The 16,845-nt window shown below is 50.1% G+C and overlaps 1 protein-coding gene across 2 annotated transcripts in view; it reads right to left on the bottom strand.

Moving 5' to 3' along the window:
• The window catches only part of AXL (AXL receptor tyrosine kinase), a 35,051-nt gene that overhangs the window by 10,267 nt on the left and 7,939 nt on the right, over window positions 1–16,845 (bottom strand). Inside the window, exons 5-14 of one of the 2 annotated variants that reach the window (XM_055553852.1) lie at window positions 16,024–16,104; window positions 15,777–15,892; window positions 10,633–10,843; window positions 10,197–10,336; window positions 8,740–8,890; window positions 8,503–8,529; window positions 6,041–6,173; window positions 5,655–5,746; window positions 1,803–1,898; window positions 1,534–1,611 (exon numbers count right to left, since the gene is read on the bottom strand). In XM_055553852.1, coding sequence (XP_055409827.1) covers window positions 1,534–1,611; window positions 1,803–1,898; window positions 5,655–5,746; window positions 6,041–6,173; window positions 8,503–8,529; window positions 8,740–8,890; window positions 10,197–10,336; window positions 10,633–10,843; window positions 15,777–15,892; window positions 16,024–16,104 — 1,125 coding nt within the window. The remainder of the gene's footprint in view (window positions 1–1,533; window positions 1,612–1,802; window positions 1,899–5,654; window positions 5,747–6,040; window positions 6,174–8,502; window positions 8,530–8,739; window positions 8,891–10,196; window positions 10,337–10,632; window positions 10,844–15,776; window positions 15,893–16,023; window positions 16,105–16,845) is intronic. The other variant, XM_055553853.1, reaches the window with a different exon arrangement.

Raw genomic sequence — 16,845 nt, 5'->3', positions numbered from 1 at the left:
GGAAGCCTGGTGTGCTGCAGTTCATGAGGTCACAAAGAGTCTGACACAATTTAGTGACTGAACAACAAGAAGGATGGAAAGACAAGGCACAGAATGTTTAAGAAATGTGCCACAGCTTGCAAGAGGAACAGGCAGAGTTCAAACCCAGGCAGGCTGGCTCAGGGGTCCATGTGTGGGCTCTGTGCTAGGCTGCTTCCTAGCACACTCCCAGCAGCCCTAGGATGCAGACGGTTGTCCCTGTTTTAGAACTCAGGACACTGGCTCAGAGAGGCAAAGTGACTTGCCCAGCATCACACAGCTGGGATTCAAACCCAGGTCAGGAACATAACCCAGTATTCAGAAGGCAGTCAATAATGAATGAATGAATGAGTGATGACTCCATAACCCAAGTTTTTTAGCCCTTGTGATTCTGAAATGATCATTCCTCCCTCCAGCATGACCCTCTAAGCTTCATCCCTATGTGGAAAAGCTTGACCCTGGCCTTTCTGTGCTGTGTGAACTCGGACTGGACTGGCTCTCACCCTCTCTGTTGATGTAGATAACATGGTTTTAGTCCACATTAACTGTGTGTACTATGTGCCAAGCCCAGCATTAAGTGCTTTGACATATAATACCCTAGGAGGTAGGAACACTATGATACTTCTTTCCGGGTAAGGAATGGTAGGCTCAGAGAGGGGTAGTCACTTACCTGAGATCATAGTGAAAGTGTTAGTCGCTCAGTCATATTCGACTCTTTGCGACCCCATGGACTGTAGTCCACCACGCTCCTCTGTCCATGGGATTCTCCAGGCAAGAATACTGGAGTGGGTTGCCATTCCCTGCTCCAGGGGATCTTCTCAACCCAGGGATTGAACCTGGGTCTCCTGCATTGCAGGCAGATTCTTTATTATCTGAGCCACCAGCTAGTAAATGATGAAGCCAGGTATGCCTCATTCTGGACCATCTCATGCTCTGCTATGTATCACATGGGGCTGGTCCCTGAAAACTACATTGCCCAGGCTCCCTTTCCTGCTGTTTCCTGTTGGAACCCGCCAACGGGAAGCACTAATGGGAGACCGGCAGGTGGGCGAGAGGAGGAGAGAAATCAGGGCGTTTCACCCTCTCTCTTTCCGCTTCCAGTATTGCGTTGGTGGTGGCTGTGTCTCCTTTGTGTTTCAAGCTCCCACAAGGTAGCCCCTAACTCTGTGATGCCTCAGTCCCATCAGCGGGCCCTGGCTGTGGGCTCTGGTAACTCCGCGTCCTCTCTCTGCCCCTTCCGGCCACTTGCTGCTGCTAATCTCTAGGTTGTCTTAACTGCACCCTGCTGTTCCTTCAGTTTTCCCTGCACCTTTGTAGTAATCTCCCCATATTGAGTTCCTTCTGTTGAAGGACCTGGCAGGAACTTAATTTCTTGTCTGGAAACACTCAAGTTCTAGGGTTGGGCTAAATTGCTGTCACCTTTCCTGTTCTTCTACCTCCTTAGGGGCACAGGGGAGGGGCCAGAGGTTAAGGGATGGGGCTCCCACATGGGTGCACAGGTATGTACATACTCACTCTTCATGGTCTTCACAGCCACCTTGAGGACAGAGTCGTCCTGGTTGAGCTGGCCTTCCATCACAGCTCCGAACTCTCCTGTGGGGGACCAGAGAGAGACTTGAATATGCATGGGAGGCACCCCCCCCCCCCCGTTGACTTCAGGGGGGACGCTGTAGGAACTGCATTTCCTGTGGTTGGGTAGGGGTGAGGAGATGAAGGACTGCATGGCTCAGGGAGATGTGTGTGTGTGTGTGTGTGTGTGTGTGTGTGAGGTGGGGAGCACTCACCCTCTCCCAGGGTCTTCCCCAGAGCCACCTTATGCCGGTCCACCATCACATCCCGCAGTTTCTCCTTCAGCTCTTCGCTGATGCCGAGGCTGTTCACTGCATGGGGGGTGGGAGCAGAGCTGACATCCAGGCAGCGCCTCCAATAAGGATACAGGCGTGCCTCATTTTACCGCACTTTGCAGATATTGTGTTTTTTATGCACTGAAGGTCTGTGGCAATCTTGTATCAAGCAAATCTATCGCTACCATTTTTCCAATTTGCTTTGTGTCTCTTGTGTTATATTTTGGTAATTCTTGCAATATTTCAAACCTTTTCATTATTATTGTATTTGTTATGATGATGTGTGATCTTTGATGTTAGTGCTATAAGTCACTGAAGGCTCAGATGGTGGTTGGCATTTTTTTAAGCAGTAAAGCAATTTAAGATTAAGGTATGCAGGGACTTGCCCCACTAGTTCAGTGCTTAAACCTCCAAACTCCCACTGCAAGGGGCAAGGGTTTGATCCCTGGCTGAGGAACTAAGATCCCACTTGCCATGATGTGGCCAAATTTAAAAAATAAATAGATAAAATTAAGGTATCTAAATTGTTTTTAAAGATATAATGCTGTTGCATACTTAGTACACTTCAGTGCAGTGTAAACACAACTTTTTTGTTTGTTTTTGTTTTTATGTTTCTGTTTGTTTATTTTGGCCCCACTGCATGGCATGTGGGATCTTAGGTGGAACCTGGGCCCCTGCAGAGGAAGCATGGAATCTTAACCACTGGACTGCCAGGGAAGTCCTACACATAACTTTTATATGCACCGAGAAACCCCAAGATGCACGTGACTCACTTTATTGCATTATGCACTTTATTGTGTTGGTCTGGAATCAAATGTGCAGTGTCTCCCAGGTATGCCTGTGTATTGTTGTTTATCATTGTTTAGTCACTAAAGTCGTGTCCAACTCTTTGCAATCCCAAGGACTGTAGCCTGCCAGACTCCTCTGTCCATGGGATTCTCCAGGCAAGAATACTGGAGTGGGTTGTCATTTCCTTCTCCAGGGGATCTTCCCGACCCAGGGATCCAACCCACATCTCCTGCATTGGCAGGCGGGTCCTTTACCATGAGCCTCCAGGGAAGCCCCATGCCTGTATACCCATTGTTAAAATACTGAAATAATTCTGCATTCATTCAGGATTAGCTACTGCCCTGAACACTCCCAACTCCCACTTTTCCTTTAGACCCCCCAGATCTTCCCCCAGAGCAGTAACTAAAGGGTTAGAGCCTGGCACGTAATCTTGCAGTAGTGGCACCTTGATTGGTTAACACCCTGCCATACCAGTTGTTCAAAATTTTTCTTAACTTTTCATTAAAGTATATCCTGCAAAAATCATAAGTGAGCAGCTCAATGGATTTTCATGAACCAAACACAACAGTGTGTGTCTAACACCCATGTCAAGAATAGACTATGACCTGTCCTTTCGGGGGTGGCCACTTTCCTGACTTTTCTTACCCCAGATTAGTCTTTCCTGTTTGGGGATGTTATAAACATGGAATCACATACTATGTTCTCTTTAGTGTCCAGCTTCTTTCACTTAACACGACATCTCTGAAATAATTGTAATGCAGTTGTTGTGTGTTGTTGTTGTTTAGTTGCTAAGCACTGTCCAACTCTTTGCGACCCCTGGACTGTCAGCTGCCAGGCTCCTCCGTCCATGGGATTTCCCAAGCAAGAATACTAGAGTGGGTTGCCATTTCCTCCTCCAGGGGATCTTTCTGACCCAGGGATGGAACTCATGTCTCCTGCATTGGCGGGCGGGTTCTTTACCACTGAGCCACCAGGGAAGCCCAGCTGCTGTGTGTAGTTGGGTTTATTCATTTTCACTGCTGTGTAGCAATTGTTCTCCAACTTATTGGCCCCAGGACCCTTTTACATTCTTAAAATTATTGAGAATTGAAAAAAGCTTTCTTTTACGTGGGTTGTCTACACAGCAATATTTACTGTGTTCACGATGAAAACTGATATGATTTCCTTTTTTCATTTTTGGCCGCACCACGAAGGATCTTATTAATGATTCCCCAACCAGGAATTGAACCCGAGCCCCCTGCAGTGGAATCTCAGGGTCTTCACCACTGGATCGCCAGGGAAGTTCCCCAGACAAATTTTCAAAACACAAGAATATACAAGCACATCCGTCAACAGAAGGATGACATCATCACATATTTGGAAGCCTTTGGAAAACTCTGCAGAGCACTTGCAAGAGAAGGAGGGTGTGAAAGGGCAAATGACGTCTTGGTATTATTTTGAAAATAGTTTTGACCTCATGGACTCCCTGCAAAGGTCTTGGGGACCCCCAGGGACTTGGATCACACTTGGGGAACTGCTGCTGCATGTTATTCCCATAAATTGCTATGACCTCCTCACTTCCTCTTCCTTCTCCTTTGCAATAAATGTCTTTCCCAGCCCCTTCGGGTATCTCCCTGGGGCCCCCAGCAGTCTTCTCCCTGGGTGCTAACTCTAGAGGAGGCCTAACTCTGTCCCCCTCTTTTTTTTTTTTTTTTTCTGGATCTGTTTTCCCAACTGGAGAGAAGAAGAAATTTGACTAGGTGGCTCCTGAAGTCCCTTCTTAGCTGGGACCCTCCATAAATGTTATAATCCTCTAACACAGGGTCTATTATAGTGCTAAGATTCTATGATTTTTAAGATCCTAAGAGTCTATCAAGTGTTAGTTGCTCAATCATGTCTGACTCTTTGCAAGCCTATGGCCTGTAACCCTCCAGGCTCCTCTGCCCATGGGATTCTCCAGGCAAGAATACTGGAGTGGGTTGCCATTCCTTCTCCAGGGGATCTTCCTGACCCAGGGATTGAACCCGGGTCTTCTGCATTGCAGGTAGCTTCTTTACCATCTGAGCCACGAGGGGAGCCTTAGAGTCTATAGCACTGGATTATAATTTTTTAGGCCAATTATAAGTTGCGTATCCTCTCACACATCCTCTACTTCCAAGAGGCAGTTCAGAGGATGAACTTGAGAGTGGAACCGCCTGGGTGTGAACCCCAGCTCTCCAGCTTACAAACTGTGTGGGCTCCAGTAAGTTACTTAGCCACCCTGTGCCACAGCCTCCTCACTGCTAGTGGGAAGGATAATGTGCCTACCTTACCGGGTCGTCATGGGGATTAAATTAAGTGACATGTGTTGAAGCTTAGAACAGCACCTGTGGGACTTCCCTGGTGGCCCAGTGGTTAAGAATTCACCTTCCACTTCAGGGGACACAGGTTCGATCCCTGCTTCAGGAAGATCTCACATGCCTCAGGGCAGCTAAGGCCATGCGCTGCCACGACTGAAGCCTGCGCTCCCTAGAGCCTGTGCTCCGCAACAAGAGAAGCCACTGCAACGAGAAGCCCTCAGATCACAACTAGAGAGTGGCCCACACTCACCGTAACTAGAGAAAGCCCGTGACCAGCAATGAAGACCCAGTATAGCCAATAAATAAATACTTAATTTTTAAAAAGGAACAGCAGTGGTCACAGAGGAAGTGCTAGGGTTGGCTGTTATCCTCAGCATTGTAAGCACCTCATCATGGGCATTTTCTTCATTGCCATCATCATCATGTTTATCGTCTTCATCATCATCATTACGTGGTTCTAAGAGCCTATGACTCAGAGTTTGGCCTTTCTAAAATTTATTGTGTCTAAGATTCAATTATTCTAAAGTTGTGTGTGTTCCCACAGTCCTGCTGTTCTTAGGGTCTGTGGTGCTAATATTCCAAGGCCTTCAGAAACTTTTGGTTCACACATCTGCAGAAGCCCAGCAGGCCCAACACTCGATACTTCTTATCCCAAACCCAGGCAGGAGGCATGGGGCTCACTTACAGGTGGCTTCAGTGGTCCTCCGACTGTAGGACTTGCGAACACGGTACCTGACCACCAGCTCACCCCTCTCCACGGTTGGTTCAAACACCTCTCTAGGGGGGCACAGAGAGGAGGTGAGGGCAGGGCAGAGTGACGTGGAACCCCCTCCACTTCCACCAGCAGTGGAAGCAAGCGCCATCCCAACCCCCTACCAGTCCTCTCCTCCAATGTCTGCTGAGAGCCTCTTGGGCTGCTGCCTTCTGCCTTCCATTCACTCCCCAGATACTTGTCCTCATTCTGATTCTTGGTACTCTCTCCTCCTGTGCCAGCCTCCTCACGGTCTCCCCACCTCCAGCCTCTCTATCCCAGTCCAGGTCAGCCTCCCGACCCGCGTGGTCCCAACTTACCCATAACGGGTCTCCTTCTTCCGCCGGTGGAAGAGGAACAGGGCCAGGATGAGGACACAGGCGGCGGCCACAACTGCTCCCAGCAGTACATACCACCAGGGCCACGAGAAGGCAGGGGCTGGGGGTTCACTCACTGTCAGGGGGTACGCAGGACAGGTCATGGTGGAGGTCTTGGTTCCTTGGGTCCCCAGGGGGGTGGTGTTGAAGGGAGGCAGGTGTAGGTTCATTGGGTGATGGACAGGGCTGGACAGGGCATGCAATGGATATGAAAGGAGTGGACGTTGGAGGAGGAGTGTGAGGGGATGTCCCTGGTGGTCCAGTGGTTAAGAATCCACCTTGAAATGCAGGGGATTTGGGTTTGATCCCTGATCAGGGAACTAAGGGGCTTTTCTGGTAGCTCAGTGGTAAAAAGAGTCCGCCTGCAATGCAGGAGGTACAGGAGATGTGGGTTGGATCTCTGGGGTCAGGAAGATTCCCTGGAGGAGGGCATGGCAACCCACTCCAGTATTCTTGCCAGAAGAATCCCATGAACAGAGGAGTCTGGTGGGCTATGGTCCATAGGGTCACAAAGAGTTGGACATGACTGACACAAGTGAGCACACACACGCGGGCATAGGAAACTAAGATCCCACATGCCTAGGAGCAACTAAGCCCGCGTGCCACAACTACTGAGCCTAGGTGCTCTGGAGCCCATGTGTTGTAACTAGAGAGTCCACGAGCCACAAGGAAAGATCCTGCATGATGCAACTAAGACCTGACGCAGCCAAATAAATAATTTTTTTTTTTAAAGGAGGAGTGTGAAACTCCTAGGATGAGTGTGGTGAGTGCAAAGTGGGATGGATACTTGGGGAGTGTGCAATGAGTGTGGAGGAGTGTGGGATGGGAGTGAGAGAATGTGCGGGATGGGCTGTGAGAATGGAAGGACGGCTGGAGGAGCATGGGAGGGCTGTAGGTAAATCTCAAGTGGGGTACCTGCGTGTGATATGTGTGATGATTATGCAAGGAGGGGGCACTTGGGTGTGGAAAACAGTTGAGCAGGGATAGAATGTGTGTACTGTGTACAAAGCATGTACAATGGATATGCAAGGAGTTGGAGGCTCCAGGGACCAATGGCCAAGGGACATTTTTGAGGAGTGTATGATGACTGTGAAAGCGTGGTTTGTTTGTTTGTTTGTTTTTTGCCACGCCTTGCAGCTTGTGGAATTTTAGTTTAGGGGTCGAACCTACGCCCTCAGCAGTGAAAGCACTGACGCCTCACCACTGGACTGCCAGGGAATTCCCTGGAAGGGCTTTCATAAAGCAAGGGATGAGAGTGAAATAAATGTGCATAGGGGCATGGTGTGCAAAGGAGTGTGTAAACAGTGCCAGATGAGTATTTGAGGAATTGGGAGTATGTGAGGATTCAAGGAGTATTCAAGAAGTTTTAGATACAGGGTAGGGGCAGTGATTTGTAAGGATGTAACTTTGGTGTGAGAGGAGTGTGCAATGAGTGTGCAAAGGACGTGGGAGGGGAAGATGAACATGAGATAAGTGAAAAGGATATGCAAAAAGGTGGGAGTGAATGTGTAAGCAGTGGAGGATGAGTGTGTGAGTGTACCAAGAGTCTGGTGTGGTATGTGCAGAAAGTGGGCATGGGTTAGGATTAGCTCGAGGTGAGGGATACTGTGTAAGGAGTGTCTAGTGAGTGTGCAAGGAGAGTTGCCGAATGTGAGATCATGTGTATTGAAAGTCTTTCAGTGCCTGCAATGTGGGATGCATGGTGAGTGTGCAAAAAGTATCAGTTTGTGAATGAGAAGTGTGAGTGTGCATTGGGTTTGGGAAGCCCATGAGAAGAATGAGGGGTTATAATAGGATGAATGTGAAAGGAGGGTGGGGTTAGTGTGGAAAGAGTATGCAAAGAAATGCAAGAAAACGCGTAAGGAATATTTAAGGACAGTGGGTTGAGTTACAAGAGGTGGGGTGTAATAGTGCCAGGAGGGTACAATGGGTGTAGGAGGAATATTTGGAGAAATATTTGAGGAAGATGAATATGAGGGGGTAACTCATCTCTCTGTCCCTCTACCTGTCTGTTCATCTACTCACCCACCTATTTATCCATTCATCCATTACCCACCCATTCATTCATCCATCCACCATCCACCCATTCATTAATCTGTCTATCACCCACCCATTCATTCATCTGTCCACCACTCAGCCATGCATTCATTCATTGGTCCATCTACACATCCATTCATTCGTCAGTCCATCCATCCACCTATTCATCCACCATTCATCAAGTACCCACAATGCTCTGGGCCACTCCAGGCACTTCCATCAAGGACCACACAAAACCAAGAAGCAGAGGGTTAGAGTGATGAGTTTGAGGAACACGAAAGGGATGTGCAAAGAGAATGTGCAGTGATGGGGCCCTCGGTGGGGCTTGGGGGAAGGGAGAGCAGGAGAGGGGGCGTGGAAGCCCTTACCCAGCTGGTGAATTGGCTGTCCTTGTCCTGCGAGGAGAAAGGACGGAGGGAGGACATGCTTAGAGAGACTGGTAAGACACGGGAGAGAGGAAGTGGGGCTCTCAGGAGGCTTCCAGGTAGGAATGGAGCCTAGACTGGGGTAACGCCAAAAGGTACAAGGAGCAAGTCACAGGCATCTGGGATAGACGTGGTCCCTGTGGGTAGGCTGAGGGAGGCTGAACACAGCTTTGCAGCTACCTGGGCGCCAGGGCTCCAGGGGCACAGGGAGGCTCCAGGGTCCATCCCCAGCGGCGGTGTAGGCTGCCACGTACACCGTCAGGTTGGGCACAGACCCCTCCCCTCGCAGCTCCAGGGTCACCTCTCGCTTTAGCCCTACGTCCATCAGCACCTAGGACGTGCAAATAAGGCATCAGAGTAGAGCTCCAGCCTCAGCGCTTAAGCCCTCAGCCTCAGCCTCTCAACTCCCCATCTTTCTCAAAGCCCACTCCTCATCTCCAGCCCCTCATCCCCTACCTCTTTCTATCCTTCGTCTCTCATCCCCCATCCTGTCCTCTCCTTTCCGTTCTCTATCCCTACACTCATTAAAATATCAGCTTCACGGGGTCCAGGACTTTGTCTTCTTCACTGCCATATACATTCTCAGGTCCTAGCACAAGGAGGCGTGGAACACAGTACTGTTGTTGAAAGGACCGAATTCTCATCTTTGCCCCCTCATCCCTCCATCCCCTTCTAATTCCTCACTCTTTCTCCCATCTATCTCTCCATCCCAGGGTGCTGCTTGCTCAGATAGTACCTTCATATTAATTAGAAAGAGACACCCCTTCCTCAACGTGCTATGCAACTATCTGCTGTAAAACTGCCCTAGTAAATATGTCTACTGAAATGTTTTGTACATGATTCATAAATTGTTGTTGTTCAGTTGCTCAGTTGTGCCCAACTCTTTGCGATCCCATGGACTGCGGCACGCCAGGCTTCCATATCCTTCACTATCTCCTGTAGCTTGCTCAAACTCATGTCCATTGAGTCGGTGATGCCGTCCAACCATCTCATCCTCTGTCGTCCCCTTCTCCTCCTCCCTTTCATCTTTCCCAGCATCAGGGTCTTTTCTAATGAGTCGGCTCTTTGCATCAGGTGCCCAAAGTATTGGAACTTCAGCTTCAGCATCAGTCCTTCCAGTGAATATTCAGGGTTGATTTCCTTTAGGATTGACTGGTTTGATCTCCTTGCAGTCCAAAGAACTCTCAAGAGTCTTCTCCAACACCACAGTTCACAGATTCATAAATAGCCATCTCCTAACTCTCTCCTGGGGGCTTCTCAGGTAACTCAATGAATGGTAAAGAATCACCTGCCAATGCAGGAGACGCAGGTTTGATCCCTGGGTTGGGAAGATCCCCTGGAGAAGGAAATGACAACCCACTCCAGTATTCTTGTCTGGAGAATCCCATGGACAGGGCGCCTGGCAGGTCCTTGGCTACCGTCCAGGGGTCGCAAAGAGTCAGACATGACTGAGCGACTGAGCATGCACACATGCAGCCCTCTCGTGGTCCCCTTTAACCGCCCAGAACGTGCTCTGCTAGCACGGGTGATCGCATTCTATGCAACCTGCTCAACTGTCCTTGTCTGCCTTGTCATCTTTTCCTCCCCAGTCCCCTCCTCTACAGCCACTCCGCCCCAGCTCAGCCAGCAGCACCCACCTCAGGTGTATCCTGACCTCGATAGGCCAGTCGGTACCCTAACAGGGTGCCCTGCAGCGGTGCCCTTGGCTCCTGCCAACGCACAAGGGCTTGACTCCCATTCCGCATGGCGCTAACATTCTCAGGAGGGCCCAGGGGCACTGGAGGACAGGGAAAAGGGGAAGCTGGCATCCCCACCTCTTCCTGACCCCCTTCCCTCTTCCCAAGGAGTAGGGGCAGGGTGCAAAGGACAAGCATGCGGGCAAGTGGCGCAGGTCTCCCATGAGCAGGAGCACAGAGATGAGGTCCGGGAGAGATGCCAATTGGTGATGGGACAGGAGGGAGATTGAAGCCACGTGGGGTATACAGGTGAGAGGAGATGCTGGGGGTCATGCTGATGTATGCAAGGGTCAGTGGGGCAGTGAACGATGTCTCCCCGCCACCAGCCCCTTCTTACCTCCTTCCGGTGTCTCCACAGGAAGCCAGTGGGTCCAGGGTGAGGGGCCCTGGCTACTGACACAGGCCACCCGGAGGTGGTAAGGGGTGTGAGGATGGAGGCTGCCCAGCCGTAGTCGATGAGGGGGAACGGACGCTTGTAAGGTGAGGGGCTCCTCTGGGGGGTCCGGCTCTCCCAGCCAGGTGCCCACCCTGTCGTCTGACAGCACAGCCTGTTGAAGAGGGAGGGGGTGTTGAGGACAGGGTGGCCACACTCAAGGTGGTCACACAACTCTCAATGGTAGTGATCCTGGTGTGATGACACAATTTTGCAAGGATGTGTGTGTGTGTGACGATTCCATGTTCATGCAACATGGGCACCTGGGTTTGCAAAGCGAAGCCACCCAGCTCCACAACGTGGCTCTGCCATCAGTTGCAAAAGCCACTTCTAACAAGACTTTATCTCTCTGAGCCTCAGTTTCCTCATCTGGAAAATGGGGGCTTAGAGGAGCAAATGCCTTCCAGGGATGCTTAAAGGTTCAATGTAAGGGACTTCCTGGCAGTCTGGTGGTTAGGACTTTATGCTTCCACTGCAGGCACAGGTTCGATCCCTGGTCAGGGAGCTAAGATCCCGAATGCCATGTGGCATGGCCATACAAAAAAATTAAGTGTAGGACAGCTGGACAGTGCATGGCAGGTGGTCAGCATCAATAATAATGACATTCAACCACGGGCAAAAGCAGTGTCCCACAGTAGAAGTCAGAGGAAGGAATTCCCTGGTGGTCCAGTGGTTAGGACTCTGTGCTTTCACTGCCAAGGGCCCAGGTTCCATCCCTGGTTGGGGAACTAGGATCCCGCAAGCCTCCCATAGCTAAAAAATAAATCAGAAGAGTGGGCATCTCTGGGGAGTGAGGGAACCTTCAACAGCTGGGAAGTGTCTATATTGATTCAGAGAGTGGTCACATTGGTTAAACAATCTAGGTGTACACCAAAGATTATGAACATTATATATTTTAATTTAAAAAAATAGAAAAGGACTTCCAAGGTGCTCCAGTGGCTAAGACTCTGTGCTCCCAATGCAGGGGGCCCAGGTTCGATCCCTGGTCAGGGAACTAGATCCCACATGCTACAACTAAGACCCGATGCAGCCAGAGAAATAAATTTTTTTTTTTTTAAGCAAAGTCTTCTACAAACCTAAACTCATTTGACCCTCACTTTAGCTGTGCATTGTAAGTATGTGCTGTCTTTATGCCCATTATACAGATGAAGGCACTGAGGCTTGGAGAGATGGAATCACTGATCCGAGGACACTAGCTTGTCATTGATGAAGCTGGGACCTGAACCCATCCTATCTTCAAAACCTTTGCCCTACTGACAATAAGAATATCCTTTTAAGAACATCAGTAATGGTAATAATACTCTTCTGTCCAGAGATGTAATGCATCTTAATGCTGAAGAGCACAGATACTGGATCTGGGATTCAAATCCAGCCTCTCCTACTCCCTAGTCCTGTGCCTCAGTTTCTTCATCTGAAAAATGGGATAACAACAGTGTTTCCCTTCTTCACAGGATTAACTGAAGTGATACCCTGTAAGCATGTAGCAAAGTGTCTGTGCAGGGCTTCTCTGGTGGTCCAGTGGTTAAGAATCCACCTTGTGATGAAGGGGACATGGATTCGATCTTGGGTCTGGGAATATCCCACATGCCATGGGGACGTGCGTCACAACTATTGCGCCGGCACTGTGCAGCCCCCAAGTGGTGACCACTGAAACCCCGTGCCCTAGAGCGCATGCTCCACAGCAAGAGAAGCCACCACGACGAGAAGCCCGCACACTGCAACTTGAGTGCAGCCCCCGAGTAAGCCTGTGCACAGCAACAAGGACCCAGTACAGCCAAAAATAAATAAATATTTAAAAAGCAAAAAGAAACAAAAAAAGAGTGTCTGTGCAGATTGAGTGTTTGTCATTGTTATTTTGTGTGTGAGAGATTGTCTGGCCACCAGTGTCAAACCCAGCATATCCTGCAGAGCGGCAAAGGCTTCTCCACCCACTTGGTCCCCAGGACTGGCAAGATCAGGATGGGAGGGACCACAGCTGGGGAGGACGTCCGTACAGCCCTTCCCCACAGAACCACAAACTCATCACACCCCCACAATCCACAGCCACGCAGCTCAGGGGTGCTACCTTCACCCTGGGGAGCACCCAGGCAATATAACCACGATACACACTGTGCTGGGAAAGAGTTACTGCTCACAACCAGACTCCATCGGGTCCAAATCTTCGCTTGGATATTATTTGCTGTCTGATTTTTTTTTTTTTTTTTGGCCATGCCATGTGGTGGCTTACGGGATCTTAGTTCCCCGACTAGGGATCAAACCCTTGCCCCCTGCAGTGGAAGTGTAAAGTCTTAACCACTGAACCACCAGGGAAGTCCCTGCTATGTGATTTAGAGTGAGTGTTTTTACCTCCCTGGGTCTCAGTTCCTGTCTCTGGAAAATGGGCCTCCGAGAGTCTCTACCTGTCAAGGTGAGAAGTTTACTGATATAATGCCCATGAACTGGCTTGCCTATCCTGTCAACAGCTAACTTATTTTGAGGGTCAGCTTTGTCCCAAACACCCTGCTAAGCACGTTAGTCCGGAATGAGCACCCATGGGGGTCAATTCCTTTTTTTATTCCCATTTTACAGATGCGGAAACAGAGGCCCAGAGAGATCCAGCAGCTTGCCCAAGGTCATACAGTCCCTGAGTGGGGAAACCACAGCAAGGCCTGGGGAGGAGATAGCAGGAGTGGGGGAGGTGGTCTCCTTGCCTGCTCTCTGACCCACACTGACTGTCCAGAAGGGGAACCTCGGCCGGGACAAAGGGGACATGGGCGCAGACTGTCAGCCTCCCCTTGCCCACCCCCACTTCTCTTTTCCCTCGCACGGCTGTGACCCTCCAACTTGAACCCTGAGCTCATGCACAGCAGGAAGTGAGACCTGGAGAGGGAAGAGGGCACACTTCTGCTTTTCTTGGGGGACACTGGATGGATGTGGGTTGGGGGTACAGCTGGCGTCTGACCTGGCATTTGAGGTCTTCCCAAATCAGCCCAGCTTCTGGGATTGAAACAGTTTTAGCCTTTTTAGCCACTGGGGAGGCAGGTCACTTCCCCTCTCTGGGTCTCAATTTCTTATCTTGAAAATGGGAAGATGAACAATCTTTACTTTCTGGGGTTAAAATATCAAGTGAACGTGAGGTTGTCCCCAGGGCCAGGGTCTTATAAGAAAGGTAGCTCCTGTTTAATCAAGCACTGGCTCTAAATGGCCTTTCAGAAGTGCCCTTTGGGTTTGACAAGACAAGGGTTTGGATCCCACCTCTGCCACTTCCTGGCTTTGTCCTGGGCAAGTTGCTTAACAACTCTGAAACTTAGTTTCTTTTTGAATTTTTTGGCCGCACCATATGGCATGCGGGATCTTAGTTCCCTGACCAGGGATCAAATCCATCCCCCATGTGGTGGAAGAGCGAGTCTTAACCACTGGACCACCAAGGAAGTCCCTGAGCCTTAGTTTCTTCATCTGGAAAATGAGTGTATCCATAGACTCGACTCTACAAAACACTCAAACAAGTATGTGTTAAGCTGCAACACAAGGCCCAGCACATAGTGGCTGTGTTATTGTTTTTGTTCTTTAGTTGCGTCTGATTCTTTGTGACCCCCTGGACTGTAGCCCACCAGGCTCCTCTTTCCATGGGATTTCCCAGGCAAGAATACCAGAGTGGGTTGCCATTTCCTTCTCCAGGGGATCTTCCTGGCCCAGGGATCGAACCTGTGTCTCCTGTGTTGGCAGGCCGATTCTTCACCACTGAGCCACCAGGGAAACCTAAGCACATAGTGGACATGCAATAAAAATTGGTCATTGGGAGTTTCCTGGTGGCCTAATAGTTAGGATGCTGGGCTTTCATTGCCGTGGCCCAGGTTCAGTCCCTGGTCAGGGAACTGAGATCCCAAAAGCCATGTGGCATGACTGAAAAAAAAAAAAAAAAAAGCTGGTCACTATTCAATATTGTGATTTCCCATCATGGGCATTGTCTCATCCTCACTTAAACTCTCAAATCTCAGACAACTTCAGGCCAGAACCAGATCTCGTATTTGGAGATGTGTGTTGGTTTGTTTTCTTATTCTAGAGCAGGAGCAACTTCAGTGCCGAAGGCTGGGTCCAGCTCACCTCAATTATCAGGTATTCTTCCAGTAAACGTTTCCTACTCAGTGTCTGGCCCTGCACTGGGCAGTAATGGGAACCCAGAGATTTCCCTGGTGGTCCACTGGTTAAGACTCCACGCTTCCACTGCAGGAAGGGGAACTAAGTTTCCATCTCAGGTCAGGGAACTAAGCTCCCACATGCTGCGTGGCAGCCAAAAAATAAAAATAGTAATAATTTTTAAACATAAAGAAATAAATAATGGGGATGCAGTGGTGGTTGAGCCAGCTCAGCCCTGCCCCTCCCAGAGCTCACAGTCCAGTGGAGAGATAGACTCACCCCCAGACAGTGACAAGCCAGAGTGGTCAGGGATGGGATGGGAGAAGCCCAAGGGCTGTGAGCACCCAGTGGTGAAAGATGGCCCTGGTCCCTGCTGTTTCAGGGTTTCTATTCTGGCTAGAATCAATTTCACCAACACTTAGAAAATGAAAACGGCCAATAGCTTTTTGTTTGTTTGTATTTTGCCATGCTGCTGTACTTGCAGGATCTTAGTTCCCCAACCAGGGATTGAACCCATGCCCCCGGCAGCAAAAGCATGGAGTCCTAACCACTGGATGGCTAGGGAATTTCCAAAAGCAGCCAATAGTTTATTGCATGCTTTCCAAGTTCCAGATACTATTTTAAGTTTGTTAAATGCAGTCACTCACTGAATTCCTACAGCCAGTCTACCAGGTTGGGACTACCGTTATGCCCATTTTACAGATGAGAGAACTGAGACCCAGGGACGTTGAGTCACCCACCCAAACTCATGCAGCCAGCAGCTTGTTGGAGCTAGGATTTAAACCCAGGACATCTGGCTTATCCCAAGGTTCTACTGCCTCTCAAATGAATGGCTGGGAAAGGCTGGTATCCCAGGGACAGGATGAGGGCTTGTGGCTCTGGGTGGAAGGAGGGCTGAGATGGAGGCAAGGAAAGGCTGCGGTCTCACCTACCTGCAGAATGCAGTGGGTGAGGGGGTAGATGCCGCTCAGGCCTGGGGTCCAAGCCACCTCCAGTTCTGTTGGCTGGGTGGAAACCAAGTGGAGGTCGTGGGGCCGCTGGGGGAGCACTGTGGACAGATGAGGGGAGGGACTGGTCCTGTGCCCGAAGCTCCTTGCCCGGCCCTCTACCCCAGCTCTGACCTCTGACCCCAAGCCCATACCCTCTAACACCCAGCTCCCCAGCTCCCTCTCCTGTCACCTGTGATGGTGGCTGTGCGGGATGTGGTGATCCCCTTGGCGTTGTGGGCTTCACAGGAGAAAGAAGCAGTCTTGTTCAGGCCTGGGGAGTCATGTGAGGGGGGCCCGGTCAGAGAGGGGAAGGAGGGGGTTGGGGCCCGGCTGAGCTTGCCCCACCACACTCCATCCCCAGGATCAGTCCAGCCCCCAGTGGTGCCTGCTTGAAGGGAGTGTCAAAAAGAGAGGTGATGTATGGGGAATGCAGACCTCCACCCCCAAAGACAGGCCAGCTAACACCACCCCGACACAGACCTAACCCCCACCAAGACAGACACATGTACACATACACACACACAGACACACACTCACACACAGACACCACAAACATACGACCCAACATACAGTTATACACACAAACATACACACTTACATACAGAAACACACATACTCATACCTAGACACAGGCAAACACACAGACATATACACACAAGCACAGACACAATCACACTGAGCCACAAGACACCCGTAGAGGCGTACACACCTATTAGACACACACCTAAGAAGCAGGCCTTCATGGGGTTGTGTAAACATAGGCGTGTTTGTTCATTCACAAGCTCGGTTGTGACCAACCTCTCTCCCCCAAACTCAGTTGCTCTAGCCCCACTGGCCTCCTGGTGTTTCTAGAAGGTACCAAGCATATTTCCACCTCGGGAACTTTGTACTTCCATTCCCTCTGCTTAGAAAAGCATTCCCACAGACATCCACCCTCCTTCACACTTCTTACTCAGACCTCACTTTCCAGCCACTCTGTCCCTCCCCAAGCACCTTGTCAAAAATTGACATT

The sequence above is a fragment of the Bubalus kerabau genome, chromosome 17, assembly GCF_029407905.1.
Source record: "Bubalus kerabau isolate K-KA32 ecotype Philippines breed swamp buffalo chromosome 17, PCC_UOA_SB_1v2, whole genome shotgun sequence".
NCBI classification, from domain to species: Eukaryota; Metazoa; Chordata; class Mammalia; order Artiodactyla; family Bovidae; genus Bubalus; species Bubalus kerabau.
Note: the sequence above shows the minus strand (reverse complement) of the source record. Positions and strands in the feature narration are given on the sequence as shown.